The 19673-nt window shown below is 40.2% G+C and overlaps 1 protein-coding gene across 1 annotated transcript in view; it reads right to left on the bottom strand.

Moving 5' to 3' along the window:
- LOC126151188 (dehydrogenase/reductase SDR family member 11-like) overlaps positions 1-19673 on the bottom strand; it is an 86377-nt gene that overhangs the window by 38269 nt on the left and 28435 nt on the right. The window contains exons 3-4 of the mRNA XM_049915926.1: positions 10228-10357; positions 6958-7087 (exon numbers count right to left, since the gene is read on the bottom strand). Coding sequence (XP_049771883.1) covers positions 6958-7087; positions 10228-10357 — 260 coding nt within the window. The remainder of the gene's footprint in view (positions 1-6957; positions 7088-10227; positions 10358-19673) is intronic.

Genomic DNA, 19673 nt, shown 5'->3' with positions numbered 1-19673 from the left:
ACCGACGCTGACAACAACAGTTCAGACATACCTGCCGACGTATCAAGCTGAAGATGGAGGGATAGAGAAAGTGTATGAGATACTTAACAGGGAATTCAGTACATAAATGGAGACGAATATCAGAGAGTCACGGGGGACTGGATAGCGGTTGTAGGGTAAGCAGTAGAAGAAAGCGTTTGGGAGAATATTGGCTTCGCCTTAGGAATGACAGAGGAGAATGAGTCATTGACTTCTGCAATAAATATCATCTAGTAATAGCGAATACTCTGTCCAAGTATCACAAGAGGAGGAGATATACTTGGAAAAGGCCTGGGGATGATTTCAGTTAGATATATCATGGACTGACAGAGATTCCAAAATTAGATACTGGGTTGTAAGTCGTAACTGGGAGCAGATACAGACTCAGATCACAATATAATGAAGAGCATGTTGAAGGTAAAGAGATTAATCAGGAAGAATCAATAGGCAAAGAAGTGGTATTCGTAAGTACTAAGGAATGAAGAGATGTGCTTGAATTTCTGTAAAGCTACAGATACTGCAATAATCAATAGCTCAGCAGGCAATACAGTTGAAGAGGAATGGATATCTCTAAAAAAGGCTATCACAGAAGTCAGAAACAAAAACACAGATTCAAAGAAGATAGCTGTCAATAAATCATGACTATCAGAAGATATACTTCAGTTGATCGCTGAGAGAAGGAAGAACAAGAATGTTCAGGGAAATTCAGGAATACAAAATTACAAGTCGCTGAGGAATGAAATAAATAGGAATTGCTGGGAAGTTAAGGCGAAATGGGTGCATGAAAAGTATGAGGATGTAGAAAAAGAAATGATTATCGGAAGGACTGATGCAGCATACAGCAAAGTTAAAACAACCTTCGCTGAAATTAAAAGCAGGGGTGGTAACATTATGAGTGCAAGGGAATTCCGCTGTTAAATGCAGAGAAGAGGGCGTATGGAAAGAGCACATTAAGGGCTTCTATGAGGGGGAATATTTGTCTGTCTACATCTACATGGATATTACACAGAAGTGCCTGGTAGAAGATTCATCGAACTATCTGACGTGATAGAAGAAGAAAGAGAGTCGATTTAGAAGAGATAGGGGATCCAGTATTAGGATAATACTTTAAAACAGTTCAGAATGACTTAAGATCGAATAAAACAGAGGGGATATGTAATATTCCATCTGGATTTTTAAAATCATTTGGGGGAAGTAGCAACAAAACGACTATTCACGTTCGTGTGTAGAATGTATGAGTCTGTTGATATACCATCTGACTTTCGGAGAAACATCATCCACACAATACCGAAGACTGCAAGAGTTGACAAGTGCGAGAATTATCTCACAGTCAGCTTAAAAGTTCATGCATTTAAACTGCTGACCAGAATAATATGCAGAAGAATGGAAAAGAAAACTGAGGATGTGTTAGATGACGATCAGTTTGACTTTAGGAAAGGTAAAGGCACCAGAGAGGCAATTCTGACATTGTGGTTTATAATGGAAGAAAGACTAAAGAAAAATCTAGACACGTTCATCGGATTTATCGAACTCGAAAAAGCGTTCAACTATGTAAAATGGTGCAAGATGTTTGAAATTCTGAGAAAAATTGGGAATTCTGCTACCTTGGCAGCAAAATAACCCATGACTTACGAAGCAAGGAGGACATAAAAAGCAGACTAGCAATGGCCAAAAGGGCATTCCTGGCCAAGAGAAGTCTGCTAGAATCAAACATAGGCCCCAATTTGAGGAAGAAATTTCTGAGAATGTACGTCTGGAGTATAGAATTGTATGGCAGTGAAATATGGACTGTGGGAAAACCGCAACAGAAAAGAGAAGCATCTGAGATTTGGTGCTACAGAGCAACATTGAAAATTAGGTGGACTGATACGGCAAGGAATGAGGAGGTTGTCCACAGAATCGCTGAGGAAAGGGCTATATGGAACACACTGACAAGAGAAAGGGACAAGATGGTAGGACACCTGTTAAGACAACAGGAAATGACTTCCATGGCACTAGAGAGAGCTGTAAAGGATAAAAATTGTAGAGGCAGACAGAGATTAGAATAGATCCAGAAAATAACTAGGAACTTAGGTTACAAGTGCTACTGTGAGGTAAAGAGTTTTTTGGCACAGGAAAGGAATTCTTGATGGGCCGCATCAAACCAGTCAGAAGACTGATGAAAAAAGAAAAAAGAATCTGGTTGGAGGTTGTTGTAGCATAAAGTAACACAGAGAATGAGCTAAGATTCTTTACTAATTTTACTTTTCGTACGTTGTGAAGATAGAAATCTTGCACACATAACAGTGGTCTTTTTAGAAACCTTCATCTGTATCTACACCTGCACTCACATGGCTACTCTGCAAATCACACTTACATGCCTGGCAGAAGAACCACCTTCACAATAATTCTCTGTTATTTCCGTTATCTCATTGTGATGATTGTTTCTCCCTACGTAGGCCGGCGTCAACAAAATATTTTCGCATCTGGCGGAAAAAGATGGAGATTGAAATTTCGTGAGAAGATCCCACCGCAACGAGATAGGCTTTTGTTTTAGTGATGTCCTCATATATCCTGTACCATATCGGTGACAGTGTCTTCCCTATTTCTCGATAATGCAAAACGTGCTGCCCTTCTTTGAACTTTTTCGATGCACTCTGTTAATCCTGTCTGGTAAGGATCTCACATCGCGCAACAGCACTCCGAAAGACGACGGTCAAGCGTAGTGTATGCACTCAGTTTAGTAGATTTGTTTCGTCTTCTAAGTGTTCTACCAAGAAAACGCCGTCTTTGGTTCACCTTCTCCACAACATTTTCTTTGAGTTCTTCCCAGTGTAAGATGTTTGTAATTGTAATTCCTTGGTATTTAATTGAATTTAAGGTTTTTATATTAGATTGATTTATCGTGAAACCGAAGATTAACGGATTCCTTTTAGCAGTCACGTGGATGAACGCACATTTTTCATAATTTAGCGTGAATTGCCGATTCTCGGACCAAACAGATATCTTCTCTAAACCGTCTTGCAATTGGTTTTGGTCTTCTGGTGACTTTACTGGATGATAAACGACAGTATGATCTGCAAACAACCTGCTCAGGTTGTTTTTTGCAGACTATAATGAAATTTACGCGAGCACTTACATGTTTGTAGGAGAGTGAGTATCTAAAATTCTGTTGATAAACGAACTGTACCTGAAGCGACACCAATCAAATTTAGGTCTTTAGATTTCAAGTCCGTTGTTTTAAAATAGTCACATATATTTGGGTCTCCCTCTCCCATTCTCCAAGTTACCATGAACCTCTGATATGCTAAGTTTCAGGTATGGTATTTTTTAAAGACTCATTTAACCAAACAAATACTAAGCTCCTCACAAGAAAGTATTCTGCATTCATACTTCCAACACATCAGCAGAAAAACACTAATCGGAACAGCCGAAGAATGATCTTATCAAATGTCAATTACAAAATACAACAACTCATATATTAGTTGGTGCTCGTTTTTGAGACGTTGGCGCACGGGTTTTGAGGACTGTAGTATCAAACCACAGGACCATATCATTAACATGGATATGCAGCAGGATCGTCGAACATATATTGTGTTCGAACATTACGAATTACCTCGAAGAGACTGGTCTACTGGCACACAGTCAACACGGATTTAGAAAACATCGTTGTTTTGAAACACAACTAACTCTTTACTCATATGAAGTGTTGATGGCTATCGACAAGGGATTTCAACTTGATTCCGTATTTCTAGATTCCCAGAAAGTTTTTTACGCCGTACCTCACAAACGGCTTGAAGTCGTCATTATAGTCAAAGTAGGTGTTCATACCAAATATTGACAGAAATCCACTGGGCAGTAAACATAAAAGAGATTTTGTAGCCTACAACAAAATGGAAGTGAAGAATTCATTTACACGTATAAAATATACATAAATAAACATGGCCAAACGGAGATCACTCAACTGTAATTTCCTTACTGATCATATGAATTGAAAAATGTTTCAGTGAAGATACAAGTAGATGACAGTGACAGTATATCACTGTACAACTGTAAGGTAAGAGAGTTGTAGGTAGAATCGACAGTGAGAGTACATAGAAAATGTCACTAATCAACCTCCAAAGTTTTATCTGTTCATTCTCTACACAGCTGATTTCCCATTTATATACAAAAAGCTGAATTACCACTTTTTTCAGATGATAGACTGTATAATCAATTCTAGTAGATGAATACCATCACAGGAAATTGTAAAAATAATTTGTTTAAAATAACAATTGACTGGTTTCCTATAAATGGTGTTTCTCTTAATTAAAGTGTACAACATTTATGATAAACTTAAAGGGTGGACAAGAGTTAAGAAATAAATCTTAAACTTCAAAACTTTTTGATGAGCATTTAAATTTGAGAAAAAAATGTGTTGTCGAGCTACTTAAGCAACTCAGATGCAATACAGCTTTCTCTAAAAGTGATAATGGCACAGTCAGTAAGTTAATATATTTTTCTGCTTTCATTCATCAGTGTGATAATGAATTATATTATGGGCTAATTCATGTTTTTTAAGGTTTCCATTCTGCAGATGGATGCTGTGAAAAAAGTAAATTGTTCTCGCCTATGATCAACTTGCAGACAACTATCTAACAAGCATCAGGGTACATATTTCGTCTAACATTATTTGTTGTAAGTAATGCATTAGAGTCCAGAAAAGAAAATGTTGTCCATTGTTACAGTATGAGAAGAAAAATTACACTTACAAGAAGAAAAATTGCCTTCAGTACTCTTCATTAAAACTGAGAGTGGTAGTAGTACTACCATCGTTTTCTGAGCTGAAATCTTCGATCATTTAGGCAGTGATTCTATATACATACCATAATGCACAGTTAAATTGTGAAGTACACTACATATTTTTTTATTCCACATAAGGATTTTTGTTTAGAAACTTGTAGCTAATTTAGAGCAAAAATATTACATATTTATCAAACCTCTTCCCATTGCGTGAACTCATCTGTAAATTACAGCATTTAGCCATTTTCAGATACAAAATAAGTTAATGACCTGTATATTGACTTATTCCAGATCATTCAAGTATGTTGTGAAAGTTAACCATAGATCATAATTGAGAAATAAATTCATTTCAGAAATGACTGTTTCTGTACCACAGTAAACTCCTTCTAGTAAGGATATACAGAATTAATATACAATTTGTTACCACCTTACTGAATAAGGAGCTAAAAAGAGTAGGAAAATAATCATTCAGATCACAAAGTTTCTAAAATATTCAAAAGTAAAATTAAAAAGCAGTAAAATAGAATAACAAAGTTTGCAAAGAAATTGTACAATGGAAAATAATGGAAGGTAAGATAAATAGGTAAGAGTTGTCAGGTGTGTCAAAATCAAAGTTTTACTGATCCAAATTCTCTTCTGGCGTATGTTGAACATAGAAGGGAAAAGAAGCATATAAAAATGTTTTACATAAAGATCAATGGGTAGTATTTTACAAAAAGATTATCTGCAGTCTCGAAAGAAGACCTAGAAATCTATGAAATAATAGTGCACAATTGTAAATGAGTATTCTAAATTATTCAAAAGTAGAAAGCTTTCAGGGGTCATAAAAGAACTGTTGATGTATGTATGTGCAAAAATGGCGCTGATACCCTCAGCGTTGAGCCCCAGTAAGCCCCAACACACACACACACACACACACACACACACACACACACACACACACACACACACACACATATATATATATATATATATATATATATATATATATATATATATATATTGCAAAAGTTCGGTTTTACATAAGTGTAAATACATAAATGTATCTCATTACGTTGGAAACAAGGTAAAGTAAACATTTATGTAATGAAATAATTTAGTTGCATAAAATAAATTTAATTTTTTTACCTGTTTTGGGCACTTAGTACCTTTTGCCAGAAGGTTATTATATACTGTTCAATTTAAGCATGGTTCCTTTTCTTTAATTTGCAATATTCATACCAGCTTTGTGAGAAAGATATAGATTACTCATAGAAATCAAATGTCTCTTAAACAATGTGTCAAGCTGTATTGTCTAGGGCAAAGTACACACAAGAGAAAGTATTTTTAAAATATCATACTGAGTATTACTACCCTTTTCTCATGATTATTAGTCTAAAAACCAGTATACAGAGTTAAACTGTCATTTGAACAACACAATAATACACAACCGATCAGTTCGTGAGATTTGGAATAAGTCTGTTATTTAATATTAGAAAACGATAATTCACTTACAATTTTACTACCAACCAGAGTAAAACAAAACGCCATTTCATTTCTAAAAGCAGAGGACTGCACGTGAAAATTTTAGTGTAATAGGGTGATTTCATGCCACAAAAATCGACATGAAGAAACGTTTGTGAACAAAAATAGGTATCAATAAATTCCATAAATTTCATTCAGTGGTATATTAGTGTACTGATGCTACTGTTGGAGATGTTCTGTTTTCTAAAATGGAACGGATTTCTAGACAATTCTAGTGGTACCACATTGATGGATGCACTATATTCTGAAATGGAACGGGATTACAGGGCTTCCTGTCAGTTACCCCATACCCAAAGCTTTTTGCTAGCCGAGAGCTGTATAATTATTTTAATGTTTCGAAGTACCAAGGAGCCCTTTTAGCTTCTCTTTTTCTATAAACATCATAATTCTGTTTTCACACCAGCTGTAGACATATTTACAAAACGATAAAAAGACCGTTCTTTGAGCACATAGAGAAAGGGAGCATTCCATTATATCTATTAAGAAATTGCAAATCATTAAATGGTGCTAAAGGGAGATAGCGATTACCTGATGTCGATTATTTTCTACTCCTGTTAATTAACTGCTGTGACGGCGAATAGGGCAAAAGGCATTAATTCATATAATTCTTTTAAGCTACAGTATTTACAATATGAATCAGTGAAGTGTACTTACTCCAACTCGTATATTGCTCTTCCTGGCAACCAAGTCCTTTCTTAGTCCTTCAAGCAGCGTCTTCACAGCTATCTTGCTGGCATAGTACATGGAGTACTCAGTGTCATGTATTGGCACGTGACCGGCGATACTAGCAAACAGAGAGGCATAGACCTTTGTAATAGTCAAAGCAAAAAATTCAGACGAATCACGTAACACAACAGGTGTAAAGCCAGGCAAAGTCCTATAGATAGGGATCCTGAATGACAGGCGTGGCTCTCAAAAGGACAAAGCGTGACGCCTTCAGTCGGTACAGGTAGCAGAATCTTAACGAAAAACTTCTTACCAAGCCCAATAAATTTTTATCGTATTTGGAGGCTGTAAGTGCCACCAAAGCTAGTCTCAAGACACTCATGGGTGTCGAAGGAGCCAAGAACACTAGCCCAGTTTAATTCCTACACAACTGCGAATATGAGTGAGATGAATATTGGTGTCACTGGCAGTGAGGAACAACTGATATCAGTAAAACTGAACATTTGACTTCAGAGAGTTTTGGATTGTCTATCAGATTCTACACGTAATATGCAGACGAATTAGCCCCTCTTAACTATTGTATACTGTAGGTCCCTCAAATGAAAAACTGTGTCGAGTAGTTCGCAGAAAGAAAATGTCTGACCAGCCTACAGGAAAGGTAAGAAAAGTGGTCCACAAAATTACCGTCCAGAATTCTACACATCCATCTCTTGTAGAGTGTTACTATATTTCATTACGTTTGAACACTGAGCCCTGTCTCGTTTTTCTCACATGATATCCTGAAAGCCAATGGATAAAAACAGTATTTCTTGACTTCCAGAAAGCATTTTACTCAGTACCACAGAAACGCTTACTAACGAAAGTATGACTTTATGGAGTATCAAATGAAGTATGTGACTGGATTGATGATTTCTTGACAGGAAGGTCGCATAATATTGCTTTCGCTGGAGGAGAGCTATTGACATGTTGTGACGTTAAGGACAGTCTGGCTCGCAGGGGAAGTGGCAATGGTGTTCAATCGATAGCTGGCCGACATATTGCCAGCCAGTCGAGGCAAGCGGGAAGAGACAGGCGTTCAGGTAGCGCTGGTGGCTGAGTGACGGGATATGGGTTGCTCTGGGATGCGGGAGCAAGCTAGCTCTCCTGCAAGGGGAGGCAGGACTATGGAGGATACAGATGGTTGAAATGAGAGAGTGAATATTAGATTTCTATTAAAATTACGTTACGTACTATACAGACGTGCTACAGAAAAACTTAAACATACCATAAAAGTCACGTCATTGAGTCGAGGCCGCTTCAACTTTAAGCATAATTCTAGACCCAACATTTTAAAAGTTATAATTATTTTAGGTAAACAGTTTAAAAAATTAGTAACAGATGAGCCATTTGAGCAATGTATTCATATGATATGCCATATTAAAGCTGACATCAGAAATCTTCATAATGAACTACGTTTATAATCAGTCATCTGTATGAATAATTATAGATGAGTTACTAAGCTGATATGCAGTTTTTGCCATTACTATAAATTCTCAATAGATACATGTACTGTGAAGGCAGCATGAGTGTCCCCGATTGTTACATAATATTCTTATGGCTGAGCAACCACAATCTGTTTTTTCATAATTACTTTAATGTTTTGCAAGTTTCAACACATTATAAGGGCGGATGCGGCCATGCAACTGTGAGCTTTATTAATAACTTTTTTTAATACTGAGTCGCTGTTGTAACGAGATGTAAAGTCGTCGTAATAATTTTCTCGTTATATATATGATCAAATTAGGCAGAAGAGATCGATAAAATTCCATCGGAATTTCTGAAAGCATCGGTGAAGGTGGCAAGTAAGCGACTATTCAAGTTGGTGTGTGGTATCTATGACATTGGAGGCACTCCAGGCTTTCGAAATAATATCATCAACACAATCTCGCTTATAGTAAGAGCAGATATGTACGAAAACCGCCGCACAATCAGCTTAACGGCTCATGCACCAAGCTTCTGACACGAATAATGTTCAGAAGAATGGAAAAGTCTAATAGATGACGATTAGTGTAGCTTTCGGACAGGTAAAGGCACCAGTGACGCAGTTCTGACGTTGAAATTGTTCACGGAAGTAAAACTAAAGAAAAATATATCTACATACGAACTGTCGACTTTGAAAGTGGGTTCGACAATGTGAAATGGTACAAGATGTTCTAAAATATGGGAAAAATAGGAATAAGGTCCTAAAAAATGAGAAAAATAGGAATAAGCTATAAGGAAAAATCGGATGGTATCCAACATCTACAAGAGCCAAATGGGGGAAAATAAGACCAGAAGTTCAAGAATCAAGTGCTCAGATCAGTAAGGGAATAAGACAAGGAGGCAGTCTTTCGCCCCTACTATTGAGTCTATGCATCGAAGAACCAATAACGGATATAAAAGAAATGTTCTAGAGTGGGATTAAAAACTAGGGCTGGAGGATGTCAGTTATAAGATTCGGTGATGGCATTGCTATCCCCAGTCAAAGTGAAGAAGAATTTCAGTATATATAGGATGAAATGAATCCTCTAATGAGTACAGACTATGGACTGAGAGTAATCTGAAGGAAGAGGAAAGTAGGCCTAATGAGGACTACCAGAAGTGAGGTTAGTAAGAACCTTACCATCAAAATTGGAGACCACGGTGTAGAGTCCGGAGGTAGGGAATTTTGCCACAAAAAACGCATAGAAAACGAAGAAAGGAGCATGGAGCACTCAGACAGGCACAGGCAAAGTAGACATCCTGACCATTTCTGCTAGTATCAAATATAGGCCTCAACATGAAGAAATTTCTGAGACTGCGCGTCTGGAGCGCCGTCTTGTATGATAATGAATCACTGACTGCGGGAAAACGGGAAAATAAGAGAATCGAAGCGTTTGAGTAGCTGGTACAGAAGAAGTATTTTGAAAGTTAGGTAGAATGACAAGGAATGAGCAAGGTCTCCGTAAAATCGACAAGAAGAACGAACGGGATGATAGTACAAATGTTAAAACACCAAGGAATAACTTCTACGGTAGGAGAGGGGGCTGTAGATGGTAAAAACTGTAGGGGAAGACGGAGATTACAATTCGTCCAACTGATAATTGATGATGTAGAGTGCAATTGCTACTTGAAATGAGGAGGTTGGCACAAGAGAGAAAGTCGTAGCGGGCCACATTAAACATAATTATAAGACTGATGACTCAAAAAAAGAAGTAGAGTTATTTTTCGACAGTCGTGTAAACATCGGCGCTCTCTTACCTGCAAATGTGCACGATGAAGCCGTCGTCGACACCTCTCTTGAACATGTCCTGCACGGCCTCCCTGGTACACATGCTTAGCCCCAGCAAGTTCACATCTAGCATCAGTTTCCAGTCCGACGTTGGAGCAGCTGTTGGCAGTGTAATTACTGACATGGACACCGTGTCAAAAAAATTCTGAAAACAACAACATGCTAACTTATTTACAGTTGAGGGTCGCAGAAGCCTCGGTGAACATTTTCAGGGTCAACGGCGGTAACGTAGGAGTCAGGAGCTAAGCGGATGTTGGTAGCTCTGGTGATGGCGAGACCGAGGGAGTGGGGGAGAGGAGGAACAGTCTTCCGGGAGATGTTGCTGTGTGCGTGAAATCAATTAACACGCATTGCGAGTGATTAGCCGATTCATCTCTTGCACAAGCACCTGCGATTTCTTCCTTTACCGGCACGAACGATTCGTGTTCAGTAATTTTGATGATGATGACTTGTAAGGGATATGGTATATCCTTCATGCTGGTGTCACTCAACACAAGAAAAAGTCATATTTGTAAGAGACAAACATATAAAAGGACTTTACCGGCACCTTTAGCTGTGAGAACGTAGTTGAAATTGGCGAGCCGGAATCGAGTTCGTTATACGTATTGAAGTCATCGCCCACCTATGGGGAAAGAGTACCTTGAAAGCAATATTACATTAGAGCGTCTCTCCCCCCCCCCCTCCCCATCCCCTTTACACAACACTGCTTTTTGTTGGCGCGTTCTGGAGGTGGGCGCTAACCCACTGTGTGTCACTGAGCCGGGCGTTTACTGGCACATTGTCCGCATTCCGCTCTCACTGTTCCACCAGGACTGCCTTACACTATTGAAGTGCAACCTCTACGTAAGACGGATTGCTAATCAGACAATGAGAAGGTGACCTGACCTTAAAAATACTGCTATTATTCTCTTACTAAATCCGAGAAATGTTCGAAGGATCTGAACAAGATTCGTTGAATTATTAATTGGATTTACATATAACAAAGTGAGAAGAAGCAAGCCTGTTACTTGACTGGTTGACATAGATGTACAATAATACATTACCGGCAATTAAAATTGCTACACCAAGAAGAAATGCAAAATGATTCAAATGGCTCTGAGCACTATGCGACTTAACTTCTGCGGTCATTAGTCGCCTAGAACTTAGAACTAATTACACCTAACTAACCTAAGGACATCACACACATCCATGCCCGAGGCAGGATTCGAACCTGCGGCCATAGCGCTCGCTCGGCTCCAGACTGTAGCGCCCAGAACCGCACAGCCACTCCGGTCGGCGATGAAATGCAGATGATAAACTGGTATTCATTGGACAAATATATTATACTAGAACTGACATGTGATTACATTCTTACGCAATTTGGGCGCATAGATCCTGAGAAATCAGTACCCAGAACAACCACTTCTGGCCGTAATAACGGCCTCGATACGCCTGGGCATTGGAGCTTGGATGGCATGCACAGGTACAGCTACCCATGCAGCTTCAACAAGATACCACAGTTGCTCAAGAGGAATGACTGGCGTATTGTGACGAGCCAGTTGCTCGACCAACATTGACCAGACGTTTTCAGTTGGTGAGAGATCTAGAGAATGTGCTGGCCAGGGCAGCAGACGAACATTTTCTGTATCCAGAAAGGGCCGTACAGGATCTGCAACATGCGGTCGTGCATTATCCTGCTGAAATGTAGGGTTTCGCAGCTATCGAATGAAGGGTAGAGACACGGGTCGTAACACATCTGAAATGTAACGTCCACTGTTCAAAGTGCCGTCAGTGCGAACAAGAGGTGACCGAGACGTGTAACCAATGGCACCCCATACGCCTGTATGGCGATGACGAATACATGCTTCCAATGTGCATTCACCGCGATGTCGCCAAACACGGATGCGACCATCATGATGCTGTAAACAGAACCTGGATTCATTCGAAAATATGACGTTTTGCCATTCGTGCACCCAGGTTCGTCGTTGTGTACACCATCGCAGGTGCTCCTGTCTGTGATGCAGCGTCAAGGGTAACCACAGCCGTGGTCTCCGAGCTGATAGTCCATGGTGCTGCGAACGTCGTCGAACTGTTCGTGCAGATGGTTGTTGTCTTGCAAACGTCCCCATCTGTTAACTCAGGGATCGAGACGTGGCTGCACGATCCGTTACAGCCATGCGGATAAGATGCCTGTTATCTCGACTGCTAGTGATACGAGGCCGTTGGGGTCCTGCACGGCGTTCCGTATTACCCTGTTGAACCCACTGATTCCATATTGTGCTAAGAGTCGTTGGATCTCGACCAACGCGAGCAACAATGTCGCGATACGATAAACCGCAATCGCGATAGGCTACAATCCGACCCTTATCAAAGTGGGAAACGTGATGGCACGCATATCTCCTCGTTACACGAGGCATCACAAAAACGTTTCACCAGGCAACGCCGGTCAACTGCTGTTTGTGTATGAGAATTCGGTTGGAAACTTTCCTCATGTCAGCACGTTGTAGGTGTCGCCACTGGTGCCAACCTTGTGTGGATGCTCTGAAAAGCTAATCATTTGCATATCACAGCATCTTCTTCCTGTTGGTTAAATTTCGCGTCTGTAGCACGTCATCTCCGTGGTGTAGCAATTTAATGGCCAGTGGTGTATATTTTCGGCAAGTACTTCTTGTGTTGGTCTGGCTAACGTAATTTTCTTGAGTTGAAGGATGCTATGGTTTTAATTATGCAGTGCACAACTGATCGACATGAAAAGAGTTGCAAATAAATGTCCAATCTCTGTACTTCATGAGCAAGTGCACAACAGCTTCCACGTCTTCGCTGTTCCCATATTTTGTGTACATAAACTGATGTTGAGGGAAAGTGTGTTCGTCAACAGCATTGCTGCTGCGGTGAAGTCGCGTCCCTACTGTGCGTTGCCTCTACCGGCTGCCAAAACTTGTTTTCGCAGACGGCCTTTCGAGGCGGTTTCTCCACCCTGCGCTGGAGCGAAGGTGAACGTAAGAAAGGCCTGTCTGCCAAGCTGCTCTCGCTGTGTCTCTCTCTTGTTCGTCTCGCTCCCTCTCAGGTCTGACTTGACGACAACCACGTACTCAGAAAAGCCGTGGCCGCCACGAGCTGCGAACCCTTTCCATTGTGTGCCCTACTGTTTCCGTTGCTGCCTTTTGAAATGCCTCTGCACAGTCCTAAAAGGTCATAAATTACTGACTTATCCTAATGCAGAATGCTAAAATATATTTGGGCAAAGTATTTCTTGCGTTGGTCTGCCTAATGTAATTGTCTTGAGAAGAACGATGCTATGGTTTTACTTATGCAGTGCACAACTGATCGACATGAACAGAGTTGAAAATAAACGTCCACTCTCTGTACTTCATGAGCAAGTGCATAACAACTTCCACGTTAATGTTCATCAACAAAAGCAAAACGAGGGTAATGGAATGTAGTCGAATTAAATCGGGTGATGCTGCGGGAATTACATTAGGAAATGAGACACTTAAAGTGGTAAAGGAGTTCTGCTATTTGGGGAGCAAAATAACTGATGATGGTCGAAGTAGAGAAGATATAAAATGTAGACTGGCAATGGCAAGGATAGCGTTTCTGAAGAAGAGAAATTAACATCGAGTACAGATTTAAGAGTCGGTAAGTCGTTTCTGAAAGTATTAGTATGGAGTGTAGCCATGTATGGAAGTGAAACATGGACAATAAATAGTTTGGACAAGAAGAGAATAGAAGCTTTCGAAATGTGCTGCTACAGAAGAATGCTGAAGATTAGATGGGTAGATCACATAACTAATGAGGAGGTATTGATTAGAATTGGGGAGAAGAGGAGTTTGTGGCACAACTTGACAAGAAGAAGGGACTGGTTGGTAGGACATGTTCTGAGGCATCAAGGTATCACAAATTTAGCTTTGGAGGGCAGCGTGGAGGGTAAAAATCGCAGAGGGAGACCAAGAGATGAATACACTAAGCAGATTCAGAAGGATGTAGGTTGCAGTAAGTACTGGGAGATGAAGAAGCTTGCACAGGATAGGGTAGCATGGTGAGCTGCATCAAACCAGTCTCAGGACTGAAGACCACAACAACAACAACAACAACAACAACAACAACAACAATCCTAATGTTATATTATATGACATACATAAGAAGAAATTGCTGCATTTAGTATGCACGTATTGCATCATCTTTGCCTTATTTATTGTTCGTTATTATTTGCTTGAAAACTGTTGTTGCATGTTTCGTTACTGAAAATATCAAAAAAAATTTAGACATCACACACGCAAAGACGCACACACACACACACACACACACACATACACATACACACTCGTTAGAAGTTATCAGTAGTTAGTGTTTATTACAGCATGCGTAATCCATTTCTCCCTCCATGCAATTGGTCATATTCTGTTTATTCTTCTAAAAGATTCTCATCTTTGTTATGACCATCACCCACTAACAGTGCCAATAAACTGAAGAAGAGAAACATAAACTGTCACCATCCTATGTTTCATATTAATCCGTCGCCTCCTTTCCTTTTGTTCATCCTTGTCTGTCGTCTCTCCTTGTTTAGAACACCCTACTTTCCTCAGTGATTTGAGTAATCGATTTTGTGATCTTTGGCATGCACCACCATGTGAACAAAACTGAAACATAACTTGCTACAATGCACAGCACAAAGAAAAACAAATTTTCTTCTAATTCGACGTGTGGGACAACAGATGTTTAAATAATGTTACCACATTGCCTGTAGCGATTACTGCTTCTTTCCCCTTTCTTCTCGTTTTTTTTTTATATTTGCCAATATTTTTCCTTGTGTATGAATAATGTGATCTTGTTCCATCCTTCCTTTTGTTGACTGCTATTCTTATGAATTATCTTGACTGCTTAAACAAAAAATACAATAATTATTTAGATGCTCTTCTTTTCCAGTTACTATTCATTGTCACCATTAGGTTTTTGTATTGACAGTTGTTCGTCGATAAGCTAGTTTAGCATACTACAAAGTTCTTGATTTATAATTGTTGGTTGGGTTGTTTTGGGGGAAGAGACCAAACTGCGAGGTCATCGGTCTCATCGGTTAAGGGAAGGACGGGCAACGAAGTCGATCGTGCCCTTTCAAAGGAACCATCCCAGCATTTGCCTGGATCGATGTAGGGAAATCGCGGAAATCCTAAATCAGGATGAGCGGACGTGGGATTGAACCGTCGTCCTCCCGAATGCGAGTCCAGTGTGCTGATGACTGCGCCACCTCCCTCGGTTTTATAATTGTCCTTTTTAACCAAGGAAGCCAAAAAATTGCTTACAATAACTAATACCTGCATCGTACGTACCCAAACAAAAATACAAGAAAATGTCCCCGACAACATGATACTTGTGTCCACACCTGCACCTGACGTTGAACCAATCTGCTACGAAACTACAACACTACGCTCTCTTCGCACATCGCTCCTGATGTATTCTTTTGTGTGGATATTAGTTATCTAACTCAAACTTCATCTCGCACTCTCGACCCTCATTTAGTGAAAACAAAAAAAACCTATAGCTAGAATGCAACTCTTTCCATCAGCTAAGGACAATTAAAATAACTTTAAAAATCCAGATATCCATAACTATGTTGTACACATAGACTTCCTCACGTTGCCACAAGACTCCACTAAAATTGCATCATTCTCCTTTGCTCTTCACTCATATTTATGGTGCTTCACTTGAAAGGTTACCGTCTTGTAACCTTGCCTAGGGACGCCAGATGAAGGCTGATGTCGTCAAGCCCTGAATCAAAATTGCACAACGGATAACTGGGGAGGGGACCTTGAGAGCGCTACCTAGATAGCGTGCCCTTTCTGTACGATACTAGGCAAGGGGCTGGAGGGCTCACTCGCTGATGTGTGGGTCCCTGCATTCTATATCTTTTATTTTAAATAAATTCCTTTAACTTGACTTCTTTGTGATTTTTAAGGTATGTTAAAGATTGATGACAGTTGATTACCTATTTATTTTAAACATTATCACTCGACTTTACAGCGATTTCAGCAACTGTTTTGAGTTTATAGATATTACAATTTTACAACTTATAGCTCGGGTATATTATATACTAGTCTGCACGCACATTTCTACGGGCAAGATGGAATTGCGTTGGCCAAAGGTATACCACCAAAGTCTCCCAATATTTTACATAGGACATCCACTATGTGAGGAGGATAACGGGCTAACTGGGGACCAGATGCAACACAGGGGGTCAAATTTCCGAAATTAAACGAGAACATTCATTTCCTTACACAATTCGAAGCTGGAAATAAAAAAATTAGTACAGATATTCAAATACCTCTCTTCCATGCGTGAACATTGAGACAGACGCACTGAGGGCACGTCTGCTCACTTACCCGTCTTCTGTAACACTCCTGGAATCTGGCGGGCACCCGGAGGTCCTTCTGGGCTCCGGTGGAGGGGGTGACCAACCTCTCCACCCCAAATCTTGTGACACTGGAAAGTCCTTGTCTTTTACCTGCCTGTGCTGTCTCTCTGATCCCCAAGCCAGGAGTAAGGCTGGCACTACTATACTAGGGAACTACTTCCCAACAAAGATTTGGCCACGCTTTACGGAAAGGTGTGAGGACGATTAGGAAAGTTCATGTGCAGATTCACATCCACATACAAGAAATGCATAATACACGACATATATAAATACGTATTATGAAGCCTGACACATTTCTTTCCACCCATCCACATGGGTTCTGTTGCACCCGCGGCCGGCCGCGTCGTGTAATAAAATTGGCTGCGGAGCCGCCTCTGTTTCTGTTTTCCAGTGCGAGCGAGCAGCGAAACCTGCTGCTTATAGAGCGGAAACTACTGTACCGTTTCACACTGCATTCGTGAGATCACTCATTCTTTTTAGTCGTTATGTACTCATTTTATAATATCATGCCTGCATACCCTCTGTTCATCTTACATCTGCATTTATTAATTATCTTCTCACATATATCCACTGATAGCAATTTTAACAAGTCTCACACTCTGGTTTTCATTAAACGATACTCTTATTTATAGGACAGAAATACAACTGCGACAGACAGTTTAATATCGACAATAATTCAAGATCCTCCTACTCTTATCCAGTGTACGATTTACAACTAACACATGATAGCTTTAACAGACCCTAGTACCGGTAACCTTACATACATGAAACTAAATAAAACCGCCGCTTTACGAGACAAATTGAAAATTCACATACTGAAATTAGCTGCTGTTTCCAGTCAAAAATGAAATTTACGTTGTCCCATCGTCATTTTATTGTTATTTATTCGAGGAAAGCCTTTATGATAGTGATGTGCTGAACCATATACAATTTTCCCATCTTGATGCTCTCAACTGTGACTCATACAAATTTCGCTGTATGTTCAATATGGCACATGACTTCAAAGCCTGGGTTATTGTTTAAAATGTTTTCAAACTTCTCTTTAAATTTTCTTGGCAATACCTCCGGCAATGAGTAGTTCACTAGAACAACTTTATTCATTAACTGAATAGAGTCATTCAGCGCGTGATCTTGAGTTTCAAGCTTTTTAATACTTGCAGGTATATGGGAAAATGAGTGGTAATCACAGAAATGTCTTTTTTAATACCGGAATCATTAAAAGCTTCCTTGCACTGAAAAACTGCAAAAGCCCCTGCACTGTCGAAGTCTTTACTACCCCTCTAAGGGCCTCGAAATGTTCATTGTAAAACAACGCAGCTTCGACCCACGTACCCCAACGAGTTACCACTGGTTCGGGAGTTAAAGGCACATTTATCAGTTTTCCTTTGTAGGTCTTGATGCGAGCAGGAGCCTTTAGAAACACTTTCTTTGTGGATGAAATCAGTTTATTTACACTGACAAACGTGGAACGTACTTTTTCAGCAAGGCGATGTACTCCATGAGCAAAGCACGTCACATGAATCAAATTGGGCTAAAATACTCCGAGGGCTTTTCCTGCTTTGATCATATAGGGGGCACGATCTGAAATAAACTCGAACACCCTTTCACCTCCAGAATATCCTGGAAATATTTTCTAATACTCCCATTCACAAATCTGGCGATCGTAGAATGATATACTTTTTCAAGTTCTTTGCACGCCGCTAGCTAGGAAGAAGAAGGCTCTTCTTTTAAAGCACCAACAATTAAATTTGCGACGTAACGGTACAAGTGTCTGTAGTTTTGTCAACTTAAATCCAGATAATGCTGTCCTTGAATTCATTGCGTATTTCTTCCAGAACATTTACGTATATTGTCGGTATATAATCTTTACGCAATGTTGATTCATCTGGTATATTTTGATTCAAGCGATATTTACGCAGGAAGCCTTTGAGGATAGGATTTGTAAGTTTATGAAGAGGAATATTATTTGCAATGAATGCTTCACATAGATCCATGTTAAACCGACTTGTTGGTTACCTTCTGACAAAGCCCTGCTACTGCATCTTGCTGTTGCCAGAATTTGTCGTGGTCCTTTCTTCTGCATTCCTGCGATATGAAGACTTGTCTTGACATGCTGGTCTATTTGTAACATTTTTTTGTACGAAACGTTTTTCTCGCAAACTCGACAATATAAAACAATTCCGTCATATGTAAATGTTCCAGGGGCAACGGCCTTGCCACAGTGGATACACCGGCTCCCGTGAGATCACCAAAGTTAAGCGCTGTCGGGCGTGGTCGGCACTTGGATGGGTGCCCATCCAGGCCGCCATGCGCTGTTGCCCTTTTTCTGGGTGCACTCAGCTTCGTGATGCCAATTGAGGAGCTACTCGACCGAATAGTAGCGGCTTCGGTCGAGAATACCATCATAACGACCGGGAGAGCGTTGTGCTGACCACACGCCCCTCCTATCTGCATCCTCCTCTGAGGATGACACGGCGGTCGAATAGTCCCGATGGGCCACTTGTGGCCTGTAGACGGAGTGGTAAATGTTACACGGTGGTCAGTTACCCACGAAATGTTTTTTTCGGGCGGCATGGCGCACAACATGTTACATTCTACACGTCGTAGACACGTTCAACTGTGTACAAGTAAATAGAAAGCTGAACTGAAACAATGGACGTGCGACTAGAACCATCCGTAGTTTAATTTTTGGAGACGCATACGGAATGACAGCGGAGGGGATTAACCGGCGCGGGCCAAGGAACATTGTCTGTCTGCCTGTTCCTGTTCCTCTTGTATGATGATTTCACTAGGCAGCGGCCTCTCGGTTAGCGATTGCACGCAGGTCTAGGTCGCGGTCAATCTGTGAGACATCCGAACTAGATCGAGCTAGAGACAGCCCGTCAAAACTTTTAAAATATTGTAAACATAGCTCGAAAATATGAATCGTCACTAGCTTTTAGTTAAAATATGCAATAACCAGTGAAATGGAGCCAAATATGCAAATGTATATGCAACGTGCAAATACATATCATCCCGTCTCTAAAC

Source organism: Schistocerca cancellata, chromosome 2 (genome assembly GCF_023864275.1).
Source record: "Schistocerca cancellata isolate TAMUIC-IGC-003103 chromosome 2, iqSchCanc2.1, whole genome shotgun sequence".
Lineage (NCBI taxonomy): Eukaryota > Metazoa > Arthropoda > Insecta > Orthoptera > Acrididae > Schistocerca > Schistocerca cancellata.
The sequence above is the reverse complement of the archived record's forward strand: the minus strand, read 5'-3'. Positions and strand labels throughout refer to the sequence as shown.